Source organism: Epinephelus lanceolatus, chromosome 21 (genome assembly GCF_041903045.1).
Source record: "Epinephelus lanceolatus isolate andai-2023 chromosome 21, ASM4190304v1, whole genome shotgun sequence".
NCBI classification, from domain to species: Eukaryota; Metazoa; Chordata; class Actinopteri; order Perciformes; family Serranidae; genus Epinephelus; species Epinephelus lanceolatus.
This window is the reverse complement of record NC_135754.1, coordinates 24,185,859-24,211,297: the sequence shown is the minus strand read 5'-3', so window position 1 is coordinate 24,211,297 and position 25,439 is coordinate 24,185,859. Positions and strand designations below refer to the sequence as shown.

General features: G+C 39.3%; 1 protein-coding gene across 18 annotated transcripts in view; it reads left to right on the top strand.

The window, feature by feature from the left end:
- LOC117247532 (calcium-activated potassium channel subunit alpha-1a) overlaps positions 1-25,439 on the top strand; it is a 150,108-nt gene that overhangs the window by 93,353 nt on the left and 31,316 nt on the right. For 6 of the 18 annotated variants that reach the window (XM_078163662.1, XM_078163660.1, XM_078163668.1 and 3 more), the window contains exons 9-20: positions 1,870-1,961; positions 7,831-7,941; positions 8,035-8,140; positions 8,248-8,330; positions 10,813-10,882; positions 11,110-11,265; positions 11,521-11,630; positions 13,095-13,163; positions 13,671-13,757; positions 16,172-16,248; positions 18,904-19,077; positions 22,633-22,665. In XM_078163662.1, the coding sequence (XP_078019788.1) occupies positions 1,870-1,961; positions 7,831-7,941; positions 8,035-8,140; positions 8,248-8,330; positions 10,813-10,882; positions 11,110-11,265; positions 11,521-11,630; positions 13,095-13,163; positions 13,671-13,757; positions 16,172-16,248; positions 18,904-19,077; positions 22,633-22,665 (1,168 nt within the window). Of the gene's footprint in view, positions 1-1,869; positions 1,962-2,046; positions 2,139-7,830; positions 7,942-8,034; positions 8,141-8,247; positions 8,331-10,812; positions 10,883-11,109; positions 11,266-11,520; positions 11,631-13,094; positions 13,164-13,670; positions 13,758-16,171; positions 16,249-18,903; positions 19,078-22,632; positions 22,666-25,439 lie in introns of all 18 variants that reach the window. The other 12 variants (XM_078163672.1, XM_078163671.1, XM_078163675.1 and 9 more) reach the window with 5 other exon arrangements.

The following is a 25,439-nucleotide window of genomic DNA, read 5'->3' as shown; positions in this document are numbered from 1 at the left end:
GTGTTATTCAGAAATGGATTAAAGAGCATGGTGACTCACTTTAATATGGGGTGAGCCGTATGGAAGCCCATTTCAGACAATGCAGTGAAAAAAAAAAGATCCTGTAAGTCATTATAAAGAGAAACTTTCTCAAAATAATGACTTAGTGTTTCAAAATAATGAGAAACTTAAAATATTGACCGTGGGCACATCACACTTAAGCGAATGCAGTCAAGTGACCATGGTCGTGCTGAATGTGGGCAGTGCCAGGTGTGATGCACAAGAAAAGCTAACTTGCTAGCTAGATAGTTATCTTGCTAATACATTCATTTTATCTTTCATTCTTGCCAATAAATACAGCAAAAAATGTCGTCATTGGTACATACTCTATTTTCCTACATTCTTCCATGTCTGTCTCTCGACTCACTGCCAGCCTCTCAGAATCTCTCGTGAGGAAGTTTACACTTTTTATGGCCAATATCGAACAATATTTAAATATTGGTTAGTTAGACACGGCAATAGTAATAATAATAATTTTGTGGATGTGTGAACGTGCCCTTGATATTACATAACAATGAAACAATGCTAAGACATTATTTTGCAGATTTTTTTTCATTATTTTGAGATACTAAGTCATTATTTCCAGAAAGTTTCTCATTATAATGACTGACAGAATCTTATTTTTCTATCATGCTGGTGGACCTGGGCTTCCAGAGTTGACAATAAAAAGGGTTTAAGTGACATTTTATATGTCCTCTTAAAGCCAAAGTTAACTTTCAATTAAGTGTCAGACTCAAATGAATCTAATATTATCTCTCGGGCAAGAGAAGACTGTAGTCTTTAATTTAAGAAAGTCATGTTGGGCTACCAAACTCTGTTTAAACCCACAGAATTATAATACCAATTATGTCTGGCTACATATGAGGGAACTGTGTTTGAAATATGCAAAAGACATTTCCATGTGATGACACACAGCAGCCATAACAAATTTTGGAGTTTTAGGTTTGGACATTAACGTCAGTGTAAATATCATACAGTACAAATGAAGAGCTGGAACAACATGATTACCACATATATATCTTACTGTCAGACAGCTTAGACTTTAAAAAAAAATTAAAGGGGAAATTAAAGAAAGTAAAGGGTTAAAGGATCCTTTTTTGTAAATGTGCTTGCAAGTGTTTTGTAGAAGTCTTTAAATAAACTAACACAGGATAGTTTTTTGCTCATAAACACACCGGCAAAAAGCAAATACAAACTGCAAAAACAGCAAAATGACACAGAAACATGTGAATGTAAACTATAATGAAAAAGCTGCAAGCAACTTTTTAGTTATCTCTCCTGCAAAATCTGCAGTTGTGCCTGTTTTGCACAAAATTCTTCATGTGTGAAATAATATTTTAAATTAAAGTCATCACAGTGACTCCCAAACAGAAGCCAGCGGAGTTCTTCAGGTCGTTAAGTTAATGTCTGCCATCCATTTGGCTGCGCTATCCAAATCAACCTAACATTTGTGTTTGTTGGACAAAACATGGCACATAAGGCTTTTTCTTAATTTTTGTAATTTCTATTTTTCTATCACAGATTGACATACCGCTCATCAGTCGTCATTTTTCTCCTTTATACTTCCAATATCCGTAAATATTGGCCTTACAATTTCCTTTTTCATTTTCATTCTTTTCTTGACATTTGGAATGTAACTGTGACATAACTTTATATTCAGACTAATTTGAATGAAATTTTTATTATATTTCTTTCTCCTTTTTTCCTGTTAAATAAACACTAATACTCCTGCTGCACACACTGTAGATGGAGTTCTTTAAAACTAGAGGACCTGCTCTTCTTTGCCTGTCTTTTTTTAGTCTCTTCTTCTGTCTCCTATCTTCTCCTTAGGCCATGTTTGCGAGCTACGTCCCTGAAATCATAGAGTTAATAGGAAACCGCAAGAAATATGGTGGTTCCTATAGTGCGGTTAATGGGAGAAAGTAAGTATTCAAGGGGGCTCTACTGCCTCCGCCGCAGTAGAACCTTCTCTGCATGCCCTTTTCTTTTTCTTTTTCATGCATGTAGGCCATGTTTGCTCGCTACGTGCCAGAAATTGCTGCTCTCATCCTTAATCGGAAGAAATATGGAGGGAGTTATAACTCGACCAGAGGCAGAAAGTAAGTCCAATGAAAGAAAACAGCAAACTATTAATGGTGTGGTTTTGTGTGACTCAATTTGCCCTCTCATAAAGAGGTGACAGTGCCTGAATTTTGCTTAAATAGACATCATGAAACTGTAATTTGAGATGTAATGATCTCAATTAGCACTAAAGTCACACTGTGACTGAAGAACTTGGCCATGATTAATGTGTAATTGATTGTACGATACTGCTGCTGCTTTTTTGTGTGTGCAAGCTGTCATTGCTGCTTGTCATGGATGAATGTCTACTTTTACACTGCAAAAAAAAATCTGTCAAGTTATTTTGTCTATTATTGAATTCTTAAAGTTTTATTTTCCTAAAAAAGGTGAAAAAATCTTGTAGTGCTGTTGTTTTGTTCTGACCTATTTTTAATTACATTTAACCAGGAAGTCCTCTAACCCTCTGTTTCCATCCTCCAATCAGAGGTGCCGCAACCTTACCTGACCCACAGACAGATCCGCATCCAAATCTGAAACTGCAAATCCTATAACCACCATGCACTGTTCAAATAATTTAGTTAGACAGCACATTTCAAGTTATCATATTTGGACATTTCATACATGTGAAACTTAGATATTATCTAATCTAATAATAATGTGCAGCACATCTCCACATATTACATGCATGATTAAAGCAGCTGTCGTATTTCAGCTGGCGCAGAAGACAAAGCCGACACACAAAGTCAGCAGTCAGAGGATTAAAAAGTTAAAACAGGAAATTATTCTTCACAGTTTATGTTAAAATATATTTCTTAGGCAAAACCTGCAATCCAACCTGCGTAATATGCAACAATATTATTATTTTTTCATACCGGAAATAAAATTAATACTAAATACCACTCACAAATCACCTTTTTTTTGTGGGTCACCCGCCGGGTACCTGTGTGTACTCGACCAGATGCAGGACTCTGCCTCTAGGAGTGTTTCCTAAATTAGGGCCAATTAGGGCAGGAAATCAACACCTCCTAGTACCTGAATGTCAGAATAGCTCAAAAATGACAGTTAAAAGTCGCAGTTTTAAACACATGATAAACATTGTGAAATGGTCACAGTTGCACCAAACTACTAATGTCTTGGTTTGGGTTAAGATGAGTACATTTTCACGTTCGGTAGTTAAAATAAATCAGTGCTGACTTTTGGTGTCACAGTAGACACAAACAGCTGCCTCTTAGGTGAAAGTCAAAATAGATTATCAGAATGTTATCTAGCCAGTTTCGCTTGCGGCTCACAGAAAAAAGACCAGACACCAATGTATCACTGCAGATCGCAGACTGGCCAGGACACTTGGTGCCTAATCAGTTAACATGGGCGCTGAAAGCAAGCAAGCAGCGCTCCAGGGTAAAATAGGTGCACTTCGCGGCATTTGCACATCCAGTGTGAACCGGGCCTTGTACTCTGTCACCTGACTTCCTCCTATGCTCGCGTCTTAATCACTACAGCCACTAGAGGTCGCCGCCTCACAATAAACGTAATAATGGGTCGTAAAAAGTTCCTGTACAATAAACCTATGTGGTCGTATTTTGGAGGACAGTCTTGTTTACCATTTAGGAAAATTCTTTTTAAAAAGTAATTTTATTGGAAGTTCTTTGAAGTTGCTTTACTCCCAGATGGATTTTTTTTTCACTTGTTTTCAGAAAAAAATGACTGAGAGCTCAAAAACAGACAAAAATGACTCAACAAGACAGATGTTTTTTCAGTGTATTAATGAACATGTATTATCGTCGTGCTTAAAATGGCACATGTCGGATTTTCTCTCTGACCTATCCCTGTGATATAAATCTCTGTATTGGAAAGAAGAAAATACTGAAAATAAATGAGCAAGGTTAAATTTTATTGCTCATGAATTTAACTTAATTTGTAGGAAGAGGGATTTGTTGTGTCTTTTTTTACATGTTACATAGTCTCACTTTTTGACTTGATAATTGTTGCCATGGTTACATCAGATTTCTATACATTGAGCAGGGATGTGTAACAATTTGTTTATATTACCAGAAATATGTTTTAAACACCCTGTGTCATATGACATAACTTCAGTTATTAAAACAGCATCTCCTATTATACTGTGTCTACTTTATCGCGGCTCAACTTTCAGTTAGGGAAAGAAATTGGTTAGATATGACAGGTAGACAGGTTTGATCTCCCCCAACACCCAACATCACAGATGTATCACAGCTGATTATATCTTTATTCTGCTGTGATACATTGAGAGAAAATCTGACATGTCTTGTGGTGTCTTATTTTTGATTTATGCTGCTTATTGTCGGTGTACATTTGTGCCGAATCTGTGATTGTTCTTCAAGTGTTTGCAGTCATTCACACAGTTTTATGTTGTTCACTCAACTCCCTGCTCACCCACCTTAACTCATTGGTATATTCGACATATTGCCAAAAAAGATTAAATTAAATAAAGCAAATATCTCATCAAAGGAAACTAAAGATTGATAGAAAGCTGTACTAATACCTCTCACTAATCAACTCTACTCAGTATAGTATAAATATAGTTATAAATATATATTTTCTCTAATGGTTATATTTTCTAATGGCGTATTCATACCAGTGCAGTGAATTTATGATAAAATATATAAAACTAGAGGAGCAAGCTAGGCCACATGCCCTATCTCGCAGTGTTGATGAAAGTGAAAAACAGTTTGTGTATCTGCCTCATGATTCAGATTTATGGGTTCATCCTTAGCATAAAAATTGGGCTGGTAGTTTTTCTGTTATCCTGCCAACAAATAAACCAACAAAAACATAACCTCCTTTGCTGAGGTAATAATTACATTTAAACACACAGGCTTCAATACTGCAATAAAGCCATGTTAAAATGATAAACTTAACACTTCCAAGCTTACCTGTGTTCAGTATTTATTTATTTATTTATTTAATCAAACTGACAGACTTATACATCCAATCCTGTATGTCATTGCTTGCTTCACGCTGATTTTTGGAACTGTGTTTTTCTGCTCTGTAAAAACTTGTGCTGCTCTGCTTGCCTATTTTTCACGCTTTGCTTCTGAACATTCTTGGCCTTTATCTTCAGTCTGACCTACACCCTCAGGACTAAATAAGATTTATCTTTAGTTAACAGGAATAGTTAAAAAGTTAGATGATAAGATTGAGAGTGTATCAATCTTGTCATCTAACTCTTGTTAAAAAGAAGTGCATTTTCCAAAATGTCAAACGACTCTTTTGACATTTACACTTTGATGTCCCGAGCTCTGCAGCTGTTTCTAAAGATTAAGAGATTGTGCTGCATGCCTCCAAACAAATTATGGCTTCTTGTTGCATGCTTTTGGTACTCTACTTTGGTACTGCTCGTTCACTTAGTTTGGAGGAAGTCAGACCTGGTTTGGGACACTTTCTTAAATCAGGTCTTTGCTTCCTTTGTTTATTCTTAAATCTTTTTTTTTGTGTATATTGTACAATTTTGTATTCATTATGTTGTCTAATTTTCTGATTATTGGTGAATTGAACATTTATCCTCAAACTTGAGACATATCAATAGTTAAATTGTTTGTATTTGGTAGAAATACTCACACAAACATCTTGTAGACACAGTAGCTTAACATAACAGCTGACATTGTAGCTACATTTCACCAACAGTTTTTAGTAATTTAGAAAATCTTTGGATGTAGTTTTAATTCCTGTATGATTTTAATTCTGGCTCATTACACTGAAATATTAACGCATCATTATTTTTCTATTTCCTCCTGTCTTCTTCTTTATGTCTACTTGCTTGTTACATTAGCATCATTACTGTAATAGACGCAGCATCCTCTTCACTATTTTCCTTTACAAAGTAGCCAAACAGGTAGTTCAAAATAACAAAGACACTGATGCATTTATACGTTCAGAACATTAATATAGCAAACCACTAGTGATGGCATCCTGAGCAGAGACTGAACTCCCTTTGTGTGGGCTGTAATCTCAGCTTCTGGGTTCCTTGTTGTGGTACATGTCAGATCCAGTGAGTGTCTCCAACTGGCTAGCTAATTGCCCACGCTATGCGCTGATAGGCTGGTTACCAATGATAATGGAGACAGCATCATCCTGAAAATGTAACGCCCACCCTCAGTGTCCCCACAGATTAACACCAGGTTAGTCAGGACGTGCGCCTGGTTTTGAAACCAGTTTTCCTACCAACAGTGGTACTGCAATTTCCAGGGTCTGTCACCATTGGGCCCAAAAAGACCTTTTCTAATAGACTTACATTAGGAAAGAGACGTCTTTAAATCAGCGGATACATTTTTTTTTAGTGCCACAGCCCCTGCGAAATGACTTTGATAACATTCTGAAAGTCTTTAAAAGCCACAAGATAATTATTTTAACCCTGTTCAAGTTAGCAGAGCGCTGAACTGAAGTCAGCTGCTTGGCCAGTGGAAGTTGACCGCCTTGCTGTGCTCGGCGAAAGTAAGTCCCTAGTGCGCCTGCTCTATGGGCCCAGTGATGCGAAAACAGTGCTAATCATCCAGGTAATTTCATACAGTGGCAATAAAGTGATTTTGGCTTCATCTGCCACTGAGCAACTTTCATAGGAATGAATGGAGCCCTTCTGCCAGTGCTGTATCCCAGTCTCTTAATACATCTATGGTTAACACTATTAGCTCTGTTGCCGTTGTTAGCATTGTTTGAGCATTGTTAGCTGCTAGCTCAAACCCCAGGAACACAGCTGAGCCTTGCTTTAATTTTTTTTTCCCAGTGGCCACGCACAATGTTGCAGTATTGCATTTTCTCACAGACCACCATTTTAAAAGAAACATCTGTAAAACTGTTGTCAGGACACCTTGACCTACAAACAAGGTCAATTATGACTCCATGTAGATTTTATATCTGTAAAACTTTTCTATAAATTAATGATGTCATCACAGTGTAAAGTCTGTGAGCCGTACTGGAACTCACAGTGCAGTCAGCTGTCAGAAACACTATTGCCCATAGTCAGTGGGCCACATATACCATGACGGTAAACCTTGAAGCTAGGAACTTTTTTTGGTGTATAAGCCACAGGAGCAATTCCACTGAACTGAATAGGCGCCACCTTTGGGTCTGGCATTAAGTTATTATTATATATCTATGTCCTAGCCGTCTATTCAGCTGATTCCGATGAGAACCATGTGCAGACAATCCTGGCTCAGACTCTGAATCACAGATATACTCTGAATGTCGTTTACAGCTCTTTTAAAGCCATCACTGCAGTACAGTGAGATGAAACAAAATGTTTACCTGAGAAAAAAATCAGAAAATAATTTTCTAAATACTTGATAAATGAAACTGTATCAGACATATAGGAATAAATCTAAACTGGGTTACTTACATAAACGATCTGTGATATGTGGGAATCGAGTGTGCTGATTTGATAATCTCTATCTAAGTAAACTCTGATCCTTTATAATCTGATACTGAAATCCACAGTGCTCTCTGACCCACGCATCCAGTCCTCACTTGTCACGACAGGAACATCAAACCTCCCTCCCGTACGAATCAATCACCTAAATACAAACAGTCCTGATTACTTTTCCATTACGCCCCTCTCATCTCAGATTTACCTTTTCATTCCAGGATGAAGATGAAACAACACAGTGTGTGAGTGTGTGTGTGTGCATGTGTGTGTGTTGTTGACTTTTATTTTGACTACATTTTAGTTTCATTGTGATTCTGCACCTCGTTTTGCAGGCACATCGTGGTCTGTGGTCATATAACACTTGAGAGTGTGTCCAACTTTCTAAAAGACTTCCTACACAAGGACAGGGATGATGTCAATGTAGAAATTGTTTTTCTCCATAAGTAAGTACAAAACATTTAGTACAAAACAAATCATCTCTTGAGGAGAAACAGTCTTCCTTGTTAGATTTAAGACACTCTGTTTCTCTCTCTCAGTATTTCCCCTAATCTTGAGCTGGAAGCCTTGTTCAAGCGTCACTTCACTCAGGTGGAGTTTTACCAAGGGTCTGTCCTGAACCCTCACGACCTGGCCAGAGTCAAGGTAACTGAAAGATGATACTTCCTCCTCCTTTATGGCTCAGAGGGAAACTTTGCTATCTCTGGTATGAAGCCTATAACCTCAGCTAACTGGCTGTTTTCTGTTTCCAGATTGAATCAGCTGATGCCTGCTTGATTTTAGCCAACAAATACTGTGCTGACCCCGATGCTGAGGATGCATCCAACATCATGAGGTAAACCAAAGCACCCTCTCCAAGATTTACTTTTTTTCCACCGTGCATTGTAGCTTCTGAGAAATGTACATGGTTTTGGAGTGGAAGAACTGAAATTGATTAAAAAAAAAAATAATCCAGGACAAATTCTGATGAGAAATTAGTCATTTTAATGGGTTTCAGGAATTTTAGATCCTGGAAGAACTGTTTCCTCATAAGATGCACTCATTAATACAGCACAAAAGCTCCATTGAGAATTATATTGAGGGTTTAAAGAAATATTTCACCCACTGAATAATTATTTGAACACCAATTTCTCATTTTGTGCTACACTGAATTCTAGGGCTGTACTCAACTCAGAATTATGTCAGATGTGGTGTAATCAGATGTGGCTGTTCGATACAAATTTTTAACGATAAGTTGTTTTTTATTTTTTTATTAGGGGTGCCTCCTGTGCAACACAGGCACAACCTATTACTATTCCTCATACTACTTCTTCTAATTCCTCTTCCATACTAAAATTTCGTCGCGAGACTTATCTCGCAGCGTTGCCAGCGTATACCCAAAAAATACATCAAAACGTGCATATAATTCAGGAATAGTGTGCTTTGAGTTTTCTTAGACATTCTTCTAGGGGGTTTTACAAAATTCGTAAAAAAAAAGTGCGTAAAATTTCCCATTCAAAGTGATTGGAGATCATCGAGAAATCAGCGTAAAATCCTCCCTCTTCAAGGCCACACCAAATCGCCACACTTTAACGTAGAAAAATGATTCAAACTTTAAACGGCTCACGAGACTCTCAACTTTATTGGACTAAGTCGGCATTTTGATATCTAGTATGATTTTCAAAAAATCACAGTTTACATTTCATGATGTTTTTCAGACCTTTCAGATTGTTTAATTGGTGTCTATGGGAGAGAGCTAGAGTGGTGACATCATCGCTAGAGTGAGGAGGAGCTAGGCGATCTTAAAAATTTCTGAAGAAATTGCTCTCACTCCCACAATTTTCTCTCTACATACACAATTTATACCTCAAAACGCAGGAAAATTTGTGCTGGACACAGAAATGTGACAGTGAAATCACTCACACTTACACATTTGGCTCAGTGAGCTTCCAGGCAAAGGGAGAGCCAATTCATATATGTACATGTAGTATGCAGCACTTGTAGTAGGCAGTACATACTGTGGTGGTCGCAGGCACCATCAAAATTTCTTGGGAAATTTTCTAGTATAACTTTTAGGATTTGAACGGGCTCAGTAGGGCCTTCAGTGTGACAGCGGCATTTGCTTAATATAGTAAACAAGCTAACTGCACCAACAAAGTATCGGAGAACATTTTTTCTGACATTAGATATCAAACTAAAGCCAGAGACTCTGTCGTTATAAGCTGCTGCGAGCTGTAAATTCACCACTTCTAAGCAGAACAGAGAAGGTGATGTTATTTCAGAGCCTCACAGTGCAGTCTCTCTCCCTCTTTGCCACTACATCCTGTCCACAGATGTCTGCACCAAAGAGTATTGTGAAAGTAAGGAGTGCTCACTCCGTAGCAAAATCTGAGGACCAAAACTTCCCCAGAAGTCTCAGTTGACTGATAGGTCTCTGACTGATGATTTGAATCTCTGACTTTCAGGTGACAGCCCTGTTGAATTTGTGAAGAAAACTTTATTTTTTTCCGCATGTCTCTACAGTGAACGAAGAATCCAAAAACAGAGAAATTAATTGATAAACTGCAGTAAAAGAGGGCCGTATTTTACACCAGCAAAGTATATCAATACATCTGTTACAAACTCTCACATCTAGTGTAGTAAAAGTCTCATTTATCCAGTTGTGTGCTCAGAACCTTCCTAACAAATACATATTCCCCCAAACCTTACTATTTAATAGTCTCAAACAGGGACGAGTACACTGCCTGTGCAGATGCATGCATTTGAACTGTACTTGTGTATTTCATTGAGCAGAGTTTCTTTACAAATTTAATGCAACATGAGGTGGGTAATTGATACGAAAATTATAATTTTGTAGGTGAAATATTCCTTCAAATATTCAGCTCTAAGAGGTCAGACTTTCATTAAGACATCATAGGTGCTTTATAAAAATGTTCAGTAATCTAGACTACAGACAGATATTTGGAAATCAGGATACAATAGGACATTTAAAATGTTACCGTATGATCATACTCCCGAAAGTGAATGCCAGAGTTTGATATTGTTCCCACTTCTTCCTGGACTTAAATTAGGAGTGAAAGAGAGCGTGTCAAGCTGGCTCTCACTGAAAGCTCACAGACTCTCTGTGAACAAACTCCTGGTGCTCACTTTCCCTTTGGACACTTATCAAGAACTCAGAGAGAAAACATGAATCTGTAACACTACACACAGCCTCTGTTCATTTGCATAAAACACTGACATTATGAAAATGTTTTTCAGCTGTAAGGAGCTTTAATGTTTATGAATGCTATAAACGTGTCCAGGTCTGATTTTGTTTTGTCCCCTCTGTCATGTATCAGAGTAATATCGATCAAGAACTACCATCCGAAGATCAGAATTATCACTCAGATGTTGCAGTATCACAATAAGGTTGGTGTAATGTTGCTTTTACTTGAGTCATTAACTGATGTTTGTCTTTGCTGTATTGTTGCATTTTATAAGGATATTTATGTTTGGGTTCGTTGGTTTGCACTGATGTAATTTAGGTAGGATAAGATTTAATCTTTTGTTTGTCTTGGTAACATGTTGAAAGAAGTGTTTCTCTACAGTCTGTAGTTCTGTGAAACTAGCATGCACCTTTTGTTTGCTCCCTTCAGGCCCACCTTTTGAACATCCCGAGCTGGAACTGGAAGGAGGGAGATGATGCTATTTGCCTTGCGGAGCTGAAGCTGGGCTTCATCGCTCAGAGCTGCCTGGCTCAGGGCCTCTCCACCATGCTGGCCAACCTTTTCTCCATGAGGTCCTTTATCAAGGTAGCCCCAGCTAAGATCCACCCATCTGTGCTCACTGGATTAAGTTCAGAGGCAAAGTTGGCCATAAACATAGTTTGAATAGATAATAATGATTATCCCAGATGAGGCCCACGTGCAGCATCTGGTGAGTGGGTGGGGATCAACTTGCAAAAAAAAAAAAAACCAACAACTAAAAGTTGCATTGTTTTGTTTGTTGTGTTCAGTTCTTTCTGTGATGGAGCAAGCTTTGTGTTTTGTGCTGAATCTTTGTTGCAGATTGAGGAGGACACGTGGCAGAAGTATTACCTAGAAGGAGTAGCCAATGAGATGTACACAGAGTACCTGTCCAGTGCCTTTGTTGGCATGTCCTTCCCTGTTATTTGCGAGTAAGTACACTGAAACTTGAGTCTTTACATTTTTTATATAAAGAGTCAGTAGTAACAGGATGAAGGTATGTGCACTATGTGTGGAAGTCGATCAGTACGTTTACATGACTTTAGAGAAAATCAATTATTGTGTTAGCCCGACTAACACTGTACTTACTTCTGACTGATATTGTACTAAATCGAATTTCTCAAAGTCGGACTAACACACCCGGATGATGCGATTGAGAGTCAAATTACTCCTGCATGTATACAGTCGATTGGATGTTCCGCATGCTCTTCAGTTTCCGCCCCGGGCTTTGACCCAGAAGTCAAATATCATTAAATCAGTAACAGAAGAAGAAGCCGGTAACAACATAACACCATAACCTCAAGGGATAGTGTGTATCTCATCTGTACAAGAAGTAAAGAGTACAGTATGTACGAAATGTACAGAGCTGTAAAGTTGTCTAACATGGTACCAGTTTGCCACTAGCTAACCTTTTATTTTATTTTATTTTATTTAACCCATATTTAACCAGGTAAATCTCATTGACATTATCAATCTCTCTTACAAGGGAGACCTGGCCAAGACAGCAGCACACAAAAAGTTATTTTCAAACAACCACACAATAAAAAACATAAAGGATACAGAGTAACATGTAGAAATATTAGAATACCTATGACAAGAACCAACCGACTCATTCATCCTTGTACTTATAGGAGCTTTGAAATCTTAAAAACCTTGACTAACTTGTTTGTCAATTGTTTGGTCTGTGACGCAATAGGTCAACCACAAAAAGATCCAGTACTAGCAGCTGAGAGGGGGCATATTGCCACCTATCGTAGCAGAGTCGGACATACTTTGGTCAATTAATCGATTCCCCTCCCGTACTTGTATACTGGGACAAGGACAGTAGTCCAGTTTAATGGCCTAGTCGAGCTGTAACCATAGCCCAACTGAACTGTACAAGTAAACGTACTGAATGATGAGGTAATGTTTCACCTTTAGGGAATACTTCACCCCCCCAATCATCATCTGTATGACAAATTAAGTATTCTTTGTTTCTATGAGAGGTGAAAGAAGTTTTTTTTTAATACCTTATGAATTTAACACCTTGTTTTATTTATTCTTTCATTTACTACATGATGAGTAAAGGTAATAACTGGTAATTGTGAACTCAAGATAATGGGTCTTAAAAAAAAAAAAAGCAAACGTTGCCACTCTATGGCTACCGTCACATTAAATTCTCTCCATAATCCTTGAATGACCATATTTATAATTACAATTATAATATTTTCAACTGGATTTCTAAATTGAAGACTTTAAGATAAGTTGATTCCAAAAAGACGACAAGTGCGGTACACAAGAAATATAAATCAGACCTCTTAGCAGAAACAGGTGGCAGTGAGAGCTAAGACGATTTACAGAAAGCTACAAATATTTAGCGTGCATGAGGTCTAATTATTTTGTTACTGTCTTTGCAGACTCTGCTATGTGAAGCTAAAGCTGCTGCTGATAGCGATAGAGTACAAGTCTGATCAAAGGGAGTGCAGGTAAGTGGTTGTGCTCACAGCGGATTGTTGAAGTTATTAAAATTCATGAATGCAAAAACTTAAATGCGCAGGTGTGTTTGCTGTGTCAGTATTTGGTTTCAGTGATGAAGCTACTTTGAGTCAGCTTTTCTGTTTGACTGCAAACACAAGCCGCTTTACAAAATGTGCTAAATTGGTGTCTGAATTGGTTTGTTCAGACATCACAGGCGTGCCTGATAACATCCCGACAAATGAGTGGGGAAAGGTGGCAGTCGGCCTCTTTAAACACAGCTGAAGCTTTTTATAGTGGTTTCTCTAATGCACTGCTCATTTTATATCGTTTGAAGTGTCACAGCTATCTGCTTTCATCAACTTAATTTAATAAACAGAGGCTATCGAGCCAAATGAGTTGCGAAAACTAATCCTGCCAACATGTGCCACTGCCAGTGATTAGTGCAAAGCCTTGCAAATTCTGTGATATATATATAACTTTCCGCTGTGACATCTTTGGTGTATAAATCCTCGCAGCACCCTGATAAACCCTGGAAACCACGTGAAAATGCAGGAGGGGACACTTGGCTTCTTCATCGCCAGCGATGCCAAAGAAGTAAAGAGGTAATGAATGGGAGCTGAGATTAAATGGTGTCTGAAAGTAAAACTACTCTGACAGCGACTTCATCATGCTGTTTTCTCTACTCTGTTGCATCAGCCATCAGGTTATACAGTATATCTTTACATCGTCTTTCAGTTGAATTATTAAATGTAGGAGTAAAATATTTTAAAAACAAAAATCACTGTGAATTTCATGCAATTCGTGCAATATGCTGGATATCTTAATATGATACAAGCTGGTTGTTGTTAGCTAGTAAGTTGTCATTTTTAAACTTGTAATGAGCTTCTACAAGACTACTCACCCAACTTTTGACACACTACTATCACCTCATGTAATAACAAATCCCTAAAATACTTACCTGACTTGTTTTTGAGAATCAGCGATTAAAGCTGGAGTTCAGGACTTTTACATATTAATAAACTACTGTTACATTTAAGCCCTTGCTAAATTAGTTTACACAATTCTGATTAAGTCTTTTGCCGCCAGAGAAGGTTTTCTGAATTTCTTAGTATAGTGGAGTTTTGTGTTGGCTGTCTGTGGTGACTTTCCCAGGCATGCTCACTGGACGTGATGTGTTTCATGTTAAACAGCCAGAATGAAAAGTGGGGAAGGATTCAGTGTTTATTGTACATGAGATTTGTTTCATTTTTGTTGTCTTTTTTCTGTTTGGCACTGCTTTTTTTTGTGTGGAAAGAGACCGTGCAACATAGCAACAGTTAGGGGTATGGTGGAGGTTATGATGGAAATCCCAATAAGTGTCAGAGAAACATTTTTGGAGTGGAAACTCTAGATAAAAAAGACAATTAGCGTTGAGAGGAAGGATGAGATGACAACAGGGTTTGCAGTTACCTGCATGGTCACTTGAGGGTGGCTCCAAGAATGAGTCAATCTCCATAGACACCAGTGTTACTACCCAACTTTACAGCAGAAATAAACATGTTTACAGCCTGGTACAAAATAACGGTTTTGGGCTCTACAGCTAATTTCAACCTCATAACAACTGTACAGGGGGTGTTTTTTTTTTGTAACTCACACTTTTACATTTTATTAAGGCCCAAAGTTACACACATTTAAGGGCAGGGCTGTTTTGAGTGACAGGCTGTCTGCTGATAGATTCCTCAGTCAGATCCACCCCTCACTCCTCCTCAGCGGCACCCTCTCATCCAAATATGGTCACACATGGCTTCAAAAACCCAAAGTGGTAATGGCCAAAATGCTGAACTCGAGGCTTCAAAATGGGAGTCCATAAACCAGTGGGTGATGTCACAGCACCTACACTGCAGCACTGAGCCCTAGCCTGCCCCCCCAAAAAACACTAGTCAGCTTCTTTTTTTTTTTTTTTTTTTTTCTTAAGATATTTTTCTGGGCATTTTGCCTTTATAGATAGGACAGTTAAGTATGAAGGGAGGAGAGAGAGAGAGAGGTATGGACACGCAGCAAAGGGTCACAGGCCGGAGTCGACCCCAGGCCGCCACGGCAACAGCCCTGCACATGGGGCGCCTGCTCCACCCACCAAGCCACCGACACCCCAACACTCGTCAGCTTCTAATGCCAGGGACACACAGGCTGTCCCAACAGAAAAGGAATCAGGTCGGTTCATCACCGACTCCACACTGTATTTCCCCACCAGAGAAGCTCCATGCTCTGGGTGGGAGGAAGGACAGAGAGCCCAGCACAGAGCCTGGCTGCTCCGTCTCCTTCTCTCCCTGCCTCCCTGTCATTTTCCAAGTTGACAACCAATTGAAAATGTAGCCATACTCCTGACTTCCCATCATGAGGTACCACCTCATATTCACCTTTGGTTAACTTCAACTTAATGATCACCACACCACCTCCATCTTCTCATGTTTTTTTCACCCTGACCTCATTGACAGTGACACTCACAGCTCCTTAACCCCCGCCCCCTAGGTTGGTTATTGGACAAAAGCCACCAGGCTACGGCAGAAGAAACGGGAGATAATAATTATCAATGAATCGATATGCAATATCTATATGTTGGATTTGCATTTTAAAAATCAAACAAATTAAGCGGAGTGCTCAGTTTCAGAAAGAAAAAGATGTTTTTTCTCCCACAGCCCCGAACCTTATCTGACGCGACTAATCAGTGCACATTTTTGTCCTGAGCCCAGTCCAACCATCGGGCTCGGGCTGAGATTTAGAAGTCTAAAGCATGTCGACAGTTTTTGTGTAGTTACTCTCAGTGCCAGAGAGGCGATGTAAAAGTTCCAGACTCCAGCTTTAAATATCTTTACTCAACCTGATTCTTTCCTGATAAAAGGCATTTAACAGTTTTTCTTTATCACTTCATATTGTACTTCAAGTTTTGTTCAAACTAAAACTACTTGTTGTCGATGCAGTGGAGATACACTTGTTGTAAATACTTCATTTCAGCATGCTTGTTGTTGTTTTTCCACAGGGCACTGTTTTACTGTAAAGCCTGCCACGATGACATCACCGATCCTAAAAGGATAAAGAAATGTGGATGCAAGAAATGTAAGTGACTGCATGTAAAAACATTGTTTGACTTCAGTAACAATTCCTCACCCCACTGAGTTAGCATCAGTCTGGTGGTGTGATGGTGTATTTACCTGACCTACATAGCCAGCGTGTCCAAATCAATTAGTCTTTACATTAATTATTTACTTTCTTGCAACTTGGGTATGAAGAGAGGTTACCTGATCTCTTTCTGCAGCCAAACAAACAGGCGCGCTCCAAGTTTCCCTCGTAAAACTACACTTTTGTATCTTGTTATCCCTGCATGTGGTTTTGTTTTTCTGTGCAGAGGTTTCTCTAATTTGAGAACTGCTTTTGTGTGTGTATTTTGGGCGAACTGATTCCTTAAGTACCATTTAGTTTTGTATTGTTGTTCAGATACACAGCTATAGTTAACTCCTCTCAAACCACCTGTGAATACAGTCTAAATGTGCATTTTGTCTGTTTGCCTGTGTGGATGTTTGCTATGTTTTCTTTTTTTATGATAGATGTCTGCGCTGCTCCAGTTCATTGATAACTTTGTGATGTTAACAGGCATTCAGAGAGACTGTTAACACCACAGGTACCTGGATGGATCGTGTGTTTCTAGACTTTAAAATACACCATGTGCCACTTTGTTGCCTTTTCACTTGTACTTAATATAGTTTGTCTCGTGTTAACGTCTACAACTAGCACCTAATCTTAACATGTGATGTATTCTCTTCCTGCTGCTTGGGAACTTGACACACTTTCCTTAAAATTATAGTGATATATTGTGAGTAATGTGGATTCATTCCTCCGAAAACACAGCCTGCAACCCCCGATTGAAGCAGCCTGTTTAAATGTACTGTAAATGTTGCATGTACAATGGTTGATGCTGCCTGGATCCTCCCTCGTTGTCATGTGCACATCGCTGTCAGGTCGAGGAAAACATTTAGTCAACGTGATCAAACTTAAAAATTTATATTAGTATTTCAGGGATGAACATGTGAGCAGGTTATACCTAAAATACACATCCATGCTTTTGTTATTAGAGGAAAAAAAATTGTTGCAGCATCTACAGAGTGTTTTTAACAGAGCACTAACATTTAAACCATGCCTGCTTGAGGCAGTAATACTCAACATCACCACCAGATGTCCCCACAGACCTTTTAAAAACACAACATCCCTGCAAGAAGAGCAGAGCTAGAAATTCACCAGGATGAGACATGAGGAACATAATCATTCACTGAGGTGACTGCACAGTCTCTCCCAGCACCTCTGATGTCAGGGATGTTTGGGAACAAATAGCACAGATGTCGTGGGGATATGTGCCACTCGAGAACGTCAAGCGAATTTAGGGTCCACTTAAATATCTGTTCAAGTCCAGAAACACTTGTCACTTCATTTTGACCTTTTGTTGGAGACATTTCTGTTAGTTTCAACTAGAAGCCAGTACAATTATTTTGTTATAAGTTGTAAACTTACAACACCTGCTCAAACCATGTCCCAGCACACAGTGGACCTAAGCCTCCAGTCATCATGTTGGGCTGGCTCTAACCCAGTTGCCAGAATAAGTGTTGCCACTGTATGTTTCTGTTACTGCCAGATATGTTACATTTGTATGTATGCTGTACCAGATATGCTGAAACTTTGTCTCTTTACATTTCAATTTTATGTTGTGACAACACTTTGGTTCAAGTGTAGTTAGGTTTAGGCACAAAAAACACTTGATTAGGGTTAGAAAGAATCATCAAGATTTTTCTTAAATTACCCAGTGTGGTTGCTACAAACATTGCAGAAAATGTCTCTAACTCTCATTAGAAAACACTCACTTTTGTCACTATAAATGCGGCTGGAAATTGTCCAAACTCTTATTACAAATACCCATTTTTGTAGCTATAAACACTGCTGGAAATGTCCCAACTCTAATAAAAATAACTAGTGCTTCTGTTGCTATAAACGCAGCTGGAAATGACCTGAACTCTAGTTAAAATTACCGTTATCTGTCAGAACAAACATGCCTGAAAATGTCCCAAACTCTTATTAAACAAACAATCACATCTGTGGCTACAAACAGGGCTAGAGACATCCCGAACTTGAGTTACAAAACACCCGCTTGCGTCACTAGAAACATGTCTTGAAATGTCCCAAACTCTCATTGAAAAACACCGGCTTTTGTTGGTCTTAAACAGCAGTCTATTGCTTGACTCATCTTGTTTACATGTTATCTGAACTACGTCATACGTATGCAGCATACAATGGTAACATATCTGTGGTTTGCAGAGACATACAATGCCAATATTTAATTCTGGAGACTTGGCTGTGAGGTGAGGGGTCGGGGTGACGTCAGGAAGTCAAGAGGGAACTCGTGGGAACTGTCTCTCCTGCTGTTGATGACCTGCTCTTCCCCCTTCATCCCCACTCATGTCCAATTCTTACCCCAAAACCACATGACTTCAGGACCTCATGGTATTTTCATAACTAGCTCCAGAAATGACCCAAACTGTACAAACCACAAAGAGTGGAAAAAAATCCTAATGTGACATTTGCACGCTGTCAAGACAAAGTTTATCTTGTGCATCCCAGCAGCAGCCTTCCTCTGTGCCCTGTCTTGCCTTTGTCCACTCTTCCTCCAGAACGACCCTCTACATTAACCTGCTCTTCCTCTCCTCTCGTCTGAACCCGTGACTGTAGCCAAGACGCCCGCCTACAAGAAAATGAGACTGGCATGTTGTTTTGATTGCGGCCGCTCAGAGCGGGACTGCTCTTGCATGCCGGTTAATGTGCGTTGTAACATGGACTCCCCTCAACGCGACATCCCACTCTCTGCTGTCTCTGTTAATGATTGCTCGGCCACTTTACGTGCCTGTAAGTTGTCGCCATGACATGTACTCTTCAGTGTCTGTAACATGCACTGTGTTAACCGTGCAGCGTGTCTGTGTCTAGCTCTAGCAGCTGTGTCGTCACTGTCATGGATATAGATGTCGCTTTAGTGTTTATGATTTCCAGTCAGCTCGTGTTCTTCCCCCTGTGTTGCTACTTTTGGAGGTGACATTTAGCTGTTGTGAAGCATGCCAGTGTACTGTTTTGCTGGTGTTTTGTCAGAGAATGTGAATTCAAATTGACCTGTAGTTTAAATTAACTCAACGGTCACAATTTTTTTGCAGAGTGTGAAAACTAATTCTCCCCTGAAAGACTGTGCTTCCCCCTCCAGTGACCTCGCCAACATATTTACAAGACATAAAAAGCCATGAAAAATGTACAGCTGTGCATCCCCGCCACAAATCTCTCGATGCACACTCGAACTTGGGAATCATGGTTGAGAATTCCCATGCATATCTCAAAGTTATTTGTTCTGGTAGGAGTGCTAGAATGATGTCACTGGAGAGGGTAACTTAATCTTTTTAAGAATAACCCAAATAACATTCACTTAATCCACATATTTCCCTGCTGTACCCTGCAAAAATGGGTGAACAGGACAGGATTTGAGATATTCGTATGTATAAACGCCACCGACAATTAATTAAAAAGAAATAAAAGGCGTGCATGAGAGTGCCTGAGGGGATTTTCTGAGGGTAGCTGTACATATTGAGGTTAATGTACTGGTTTTATTAAATTAAGATCATAAGCTTGAACAACCACTAAGGGGAAAATCTCCAAAACATATGCAGTACACAAACCAGGGCAAACAGAGGAGCTCTGGATTGTAGTTTGTAGTTTTCAGAGAGATCTTAGTCTCATGATATTGATTGAATTGTACAATAAGATGAGAATACAATGGAATAGAAGACAGTAGAAAGGTGCTGGATCGTATTGGATTTTAGTGAACCGGCCTGAGCTGAATTGAGCTGCATATACATTCTTAACTCAAGTGTGATTCCCCTTTAAAGCCAGGGGGCATGTTAAATTGTACTGATGTATCGCAGAAGGCATGAAGAATGTGTCTGAGTTTGCAGAGCGTTGATACAATTTGCTGGAAAACATTGCATACTGTCATGCAGTCTTAGTAAATGTCTCTTGATCAAAGACCGTTTCTGTGTATACTTGAACGTCTCTGGGCATTTCCACCCCTCGACATGTCTTCCAGGGCTGTGTGCTGTGAGCATCGCCCGGCTAGCTGGGCTCGAGCCGAGCTCTGGAGTTGCTGTCGACATGGTGTGGGAGACGCGCGGAGCGAGGCCTTATACGGCCTGACGTGGAAATTATGTTTGCATTTTCATTTTTGGAGTGCTACCGGTTGTCATGAAACTCAGCCTGACAGTTCCTAACCACCAGGCAGCTGAGTGCCCCCGCCCCTCTCCTCCTCTCTCGTTGTGGGACAGATGCTAGCCTGTTAGTCCTGTGACTCTGCTCGCGCCCTCCGATTGCAGGCGACAGATGCCAGGACCAGCAAGGTCCCTGTTTGAACATTGCTGTCACTGTCCTGCCTTAAGCTCAATGCATGACCTTTATTGTAAGCAAGGGGTTGAAATAAGGTACTAATGAGCATGTATGGGACTCAGGGCTCCAAAATGTGACTCACAGAAAGTTCCATGCATCCGTGCAGGTTGTGTCAGGCAGTGCAGAGGAATGGGAAACAGCTTTTGGGAAAGAGGAGAAAAAATAAACACAATACTATAGACTTATGGACAAGAACACATGCAGTATTGTCACATATTGTAAGTCTTGCTACATGCTTACCTCCTGGCTAAATGTTAAAGCAGGTCTGCGTAGAAAACATGGATGATTTTCATGTCAAAAGACATCTAGACAGTTAAAACAAGGTTAAATTTGGTTTCCACTTTCAGACATTAAGGCTAAACTATATTTTAATGTGTGCTGTGCTTTGGATCTGCATCTCATTAAAACACAGTCTTTTCATTCTGCTTAAATGACAGTTGAATCAAATCTAACTCAATCAACAGAATCTGCAAAAGTTATTTATAATTGATTTTAGCTTTCAAGCAAAGATACGAGACAATCCCGAGTGGTTTCCTTTTTTTTTTTTTTTTTTGTGGTTGCTTCAGCTTCGTTTTATAAAAGTAAATCAATAGTTTTAGGGGTTTTAATCGTTGATTGGACCAAACAGCCTATTTAAACATCCACTTGGGCTCTTGGAAATTGTAACAAGCATTATTTTGTAGTTTTTACTGGCATTTTATAGACCAAATGATTAATTATTTATTGAAAAAATAATCGGCAGATACTAGAGATGCACTGATTTGGCCAAACATTGGTGTCAGCCAATATTCCCCTTGTTGACTGCCATTGCAGTTTCAGGTATGAGATGACATTTACCGATGGCAGTGGCCAGTGTTTTCTTTTGTGACACATTCATTTGGTGCAGGCTAAAAGGCAGAGCTCGAGACTAGCAACATCCTGTTATCCCAGAGACAACAGAAAACATGTTTGAGATGAACACAGATCTTCTTCGGGATGCCTTTGTGACAAAAGGTTATAGTAAAGTCACTATCGATACGTCAGGGGATGCAGCCTGTTTTTCCCCCAAACAGCGAATGTGTGTTGAAATAGCAGGAGGAGAGCTAGCGTTAGCTGTTAGCAGCTGGTGGCGGGAAACTAACAGCTCATGGAGCTTGAGTTGAGTTACATTAAGATGTGTTCAAGCTCTGTTCTGTAAAAATGAGAATTGAGCAAAGGTAAATTATTATATTATGATGTGTTCAAGTGACATTTTGTAAAAATAAGCTTTTGGTGAGAAACTTGAATACATGCAGTTGTTTGAAGAGGAAATCTGTTGATGTTTTTACAGCGATTTTAAATAGATATTAGAGAGGGAATTATTGCATATTATATGTAGTAAAAACACTTTTGAAGCAGTTTTTCCAAAGGTGTTTTTTATGTCACAGGTTGCATAAAAAGTTGTTTTAAAAACGTGCATGATTGAATTTGTAACGAAGGACTGAATGACTTAAAGTTATTTTTCCATAATGAAGATTTCTTTGTTTCCCTGGTACAAAAAGGGGGGACAAAAAACAAAAACAAAATAAACTAAAACAAAAATATCAGCCCTGAATTTCATGGTGCATCCCTGACAGATACCCTTAATTTCAGTGTAAAAAAGGTCTGTTTTCTTAACCAAATTTAACCTCAACATCTAGACTTCTTTTACTTGCAAATCACCACACCAGTGCTCACTGTCCCACCTCAAACACGACTGTTCACATCCAGCAGGTGACCGCCTCTAAACACTGACAGTGATCCACAGTTTAATCTCACTGACCACACTGCTGAAAAATCATTCTCCTAACTGACCCGTGTTTTATTTCTCATCGCTTTGTCTCTGTTGTCTTCAAGGCACCACTCTGCTTATTAAACGTGCCTTCAAGAGAAATCTGTCGGCCCTCAGCTGTCATTTATAATTTGCTTTCATTACAACCTGTTCTCCCCTGTAACCTCTCATCTGTCTCTGCATTTTTTTCTCAGCTAAAAATAGCTATAATGGATATATCAAATCAAGTAAGTTTTGATTTCCATTCTCTCTCTGTTTTGTCATTTGTCTCTAACCCCCTTCCACTCGTTCATTTCACCACGTGAACTGTCTCTAACTCGGCTGTGTCTCGCTGTTTGCTCAGCGAGACACATCGCTCATCGCTCTGTCCGGTCTATCATCATCCATCAGTATATTTTACATGCAAAGCACTGGGCGAGTGTGTCTGAGTGGTTTGTGTTGGGTATCAGTTACAGCCCAGCAGTAGATGGTGCTGCTGCTTCACTGTGGGTTGGGGGGGAATAAACCCGGAGTGCGTCTAAAAACACAGCATTAAAACATTTAAGGTAAATGTGTGCAGGAGTTTATAATGGAGATTTATTTTCAGAGAACAGACAGCAGGAGAAAACTGTAATACATGAGAATTAGTGTGATGTTTCCTCAGTTCTTATCCAGCCAGTCGAGGAGTGTGAATCATGTGGGTCGTCCACTTCAGCAGGATCTGTGATAGGCAGCAGATCTGCCACAATGTGTTGTCTTGGAGAAGTGCTGTGCATGTTTGACATGGGGCAGATGAATAGTGGAGGTCTGGAGCAGGGAGGATAATCTGCTCGACAGCTGACTGTTGAAATAATCATCTCTATTCTCCAGTTTTTGCTCCGAGCCATTTTTTTTTTGGAGTAAGGGGGACACTTTTTATCTGCTTCTTTTTTGTGTGTCTGTTTGATCATGTTATCTTGAGCAGTTTTACCTCTGTAATAACACCAGAGGAGCTCGCACATTTTCAAATAGCCGAGTGGATACTGAATTCATCCCCCCCTCATCAGACGTGAACTGCAAACAGCAGCTAGTGGTGTTTAATTCACACTGTCACCTCCTTGTTCTTATGGCATAACAATCACTGGAACACCTGAAAGCATATTTATTAATTCATGTTTATTATAAATATCACAGCAAATGTCAAATCCAACATTTCATTTGGTGGCTATACCAAGTGGTTAAGTGGTGTTTAATAAAAATGAGGTTTTTTAATTATTCAGCTATTAGCATTCTTGTGCCAGAAAGAATTACCCCCAAAAACCAGTGATTATGCTTTAATTATGATAAGAGTCACAAGATGTTTTATTAACATACACACTGCAGGTCTTATTGAAGTCAGCTTGAATCAAATCCTATCTCGTGGTTAATGCCAAGAATTAAAGGGTTCATTCACCCAAATCACAAAGCAGGCATTCTGTGTCCTGTGGTGTCTAGCTATGAAGATTGTTTCAGATTTATGCATCCATGTTTTGAAATATCTGCCCCTGAGATTTATGTCTCCAAGCAGCACTGAATTGAATTATGTTTGTGGTGCTCATAAAATCAAAACAAAAATCTGATTTTAAAAGAATTAATGTCTTTGCAAAAAATTGGGCCTCAAATCATCTTATATTGTGTGTACAAATTTTTTCACCTGAATTTGTTCGTACTCTGGAAACAAATTTACAACTGCCTCAGACCATGCGTACGCACAAATGGCGGCTCAGCTGTCTTAGAAAATGTTACCACACACCTTCTAACTAAATGCATTAAGTACATAAAAAGGTTCTAACAGACAATATTTAAAACTGTTAGTTTACTAAAACATTGGCCAGATTTATTAAATAACTATGAAATTGACAGCCTTTCATCTTCATCAATTACCGTGATAGTTAAAATATACAGCTGCTATATAATCTACAACATGACAAAGGAATAAACATAATTGGCACGAAGGAAACAAACAAAGTGAAACATTTGGGTGGTTATTTATTATTCGATTTAAAAACAAAAAAACAAAAAGTCCTTTAACTTGTACCACTTGCACCATGTTCCCTGAAATTTTACTCGCAACAAGATTGAAATCAGACATTTGCAGTGGTGATGACGGCATCTGTAATGATGGCCATAAATTTGACTAAAGCAGTCACACTGTGGAACTACAAAAGTGCACTAAGTTGAGTTCAGATCTCTGCCAAGCGGCCACCCAAGATGTTTGCGGCCACCAGACAATTCAGTGGTGCTGTTGCCAGGCAGTGGCCTGGCCTGACAACAGCACCAGTTTCTCCATGATACACCTCCAGGCAAATGTATTTGCTTATATAGAGAGGTGGGGGTGTGGTAGTATGCTAATGGCAATATCAGACACATGCCTTTCACCTTAGAACGATACATATGTAGAGCGGTCAGAACAAAATTAGCCGGTGTGTGCATGACATGATTCTGACAGTAATTTTGCCTGCACACTTATTTCTGTCCAGAGTAAGAACATTTTTATGCACATACTAATGAAAGAGGCTCACTGTCACTCTGGATAATCTACAGAAGATACTGTGAACAGTTTTCATAGTAACTATTACTTTAGCAGAGAGTAGCTCCAGTGAAACCTGTGTGAGGCCTGAGGACTATTTAAATGTAATGTTTCAATGCTGTCAGCACCACAAACTAAATTTTATTCACCTCCATCGTAGTTGGATGGAGGAAGAAATCGTGCTCATAAAACCAAAGCCATCGCCATGGGTAGATAACACTAGAGGTCAGGAGGGAAAATGTGTTTTTGTGTGAATTGGCTGAACTGACCCTTTAAAAAAAAACACAGACTCCATTAACTTTGCATTTTATAGATCCTGATTTTGATTCCTCTTCATTTAGCAGTAAACGACGGTCCCATAACCCAGTCACCGCCTTATCAGTACAAGTCAGCTAAACTGAACCACAACTCAGCCAGCGAGGTCTGTAGGGGGCCCCGTAGCAGAATTGTGTCGGTCCCTCTGGTAAACAACCG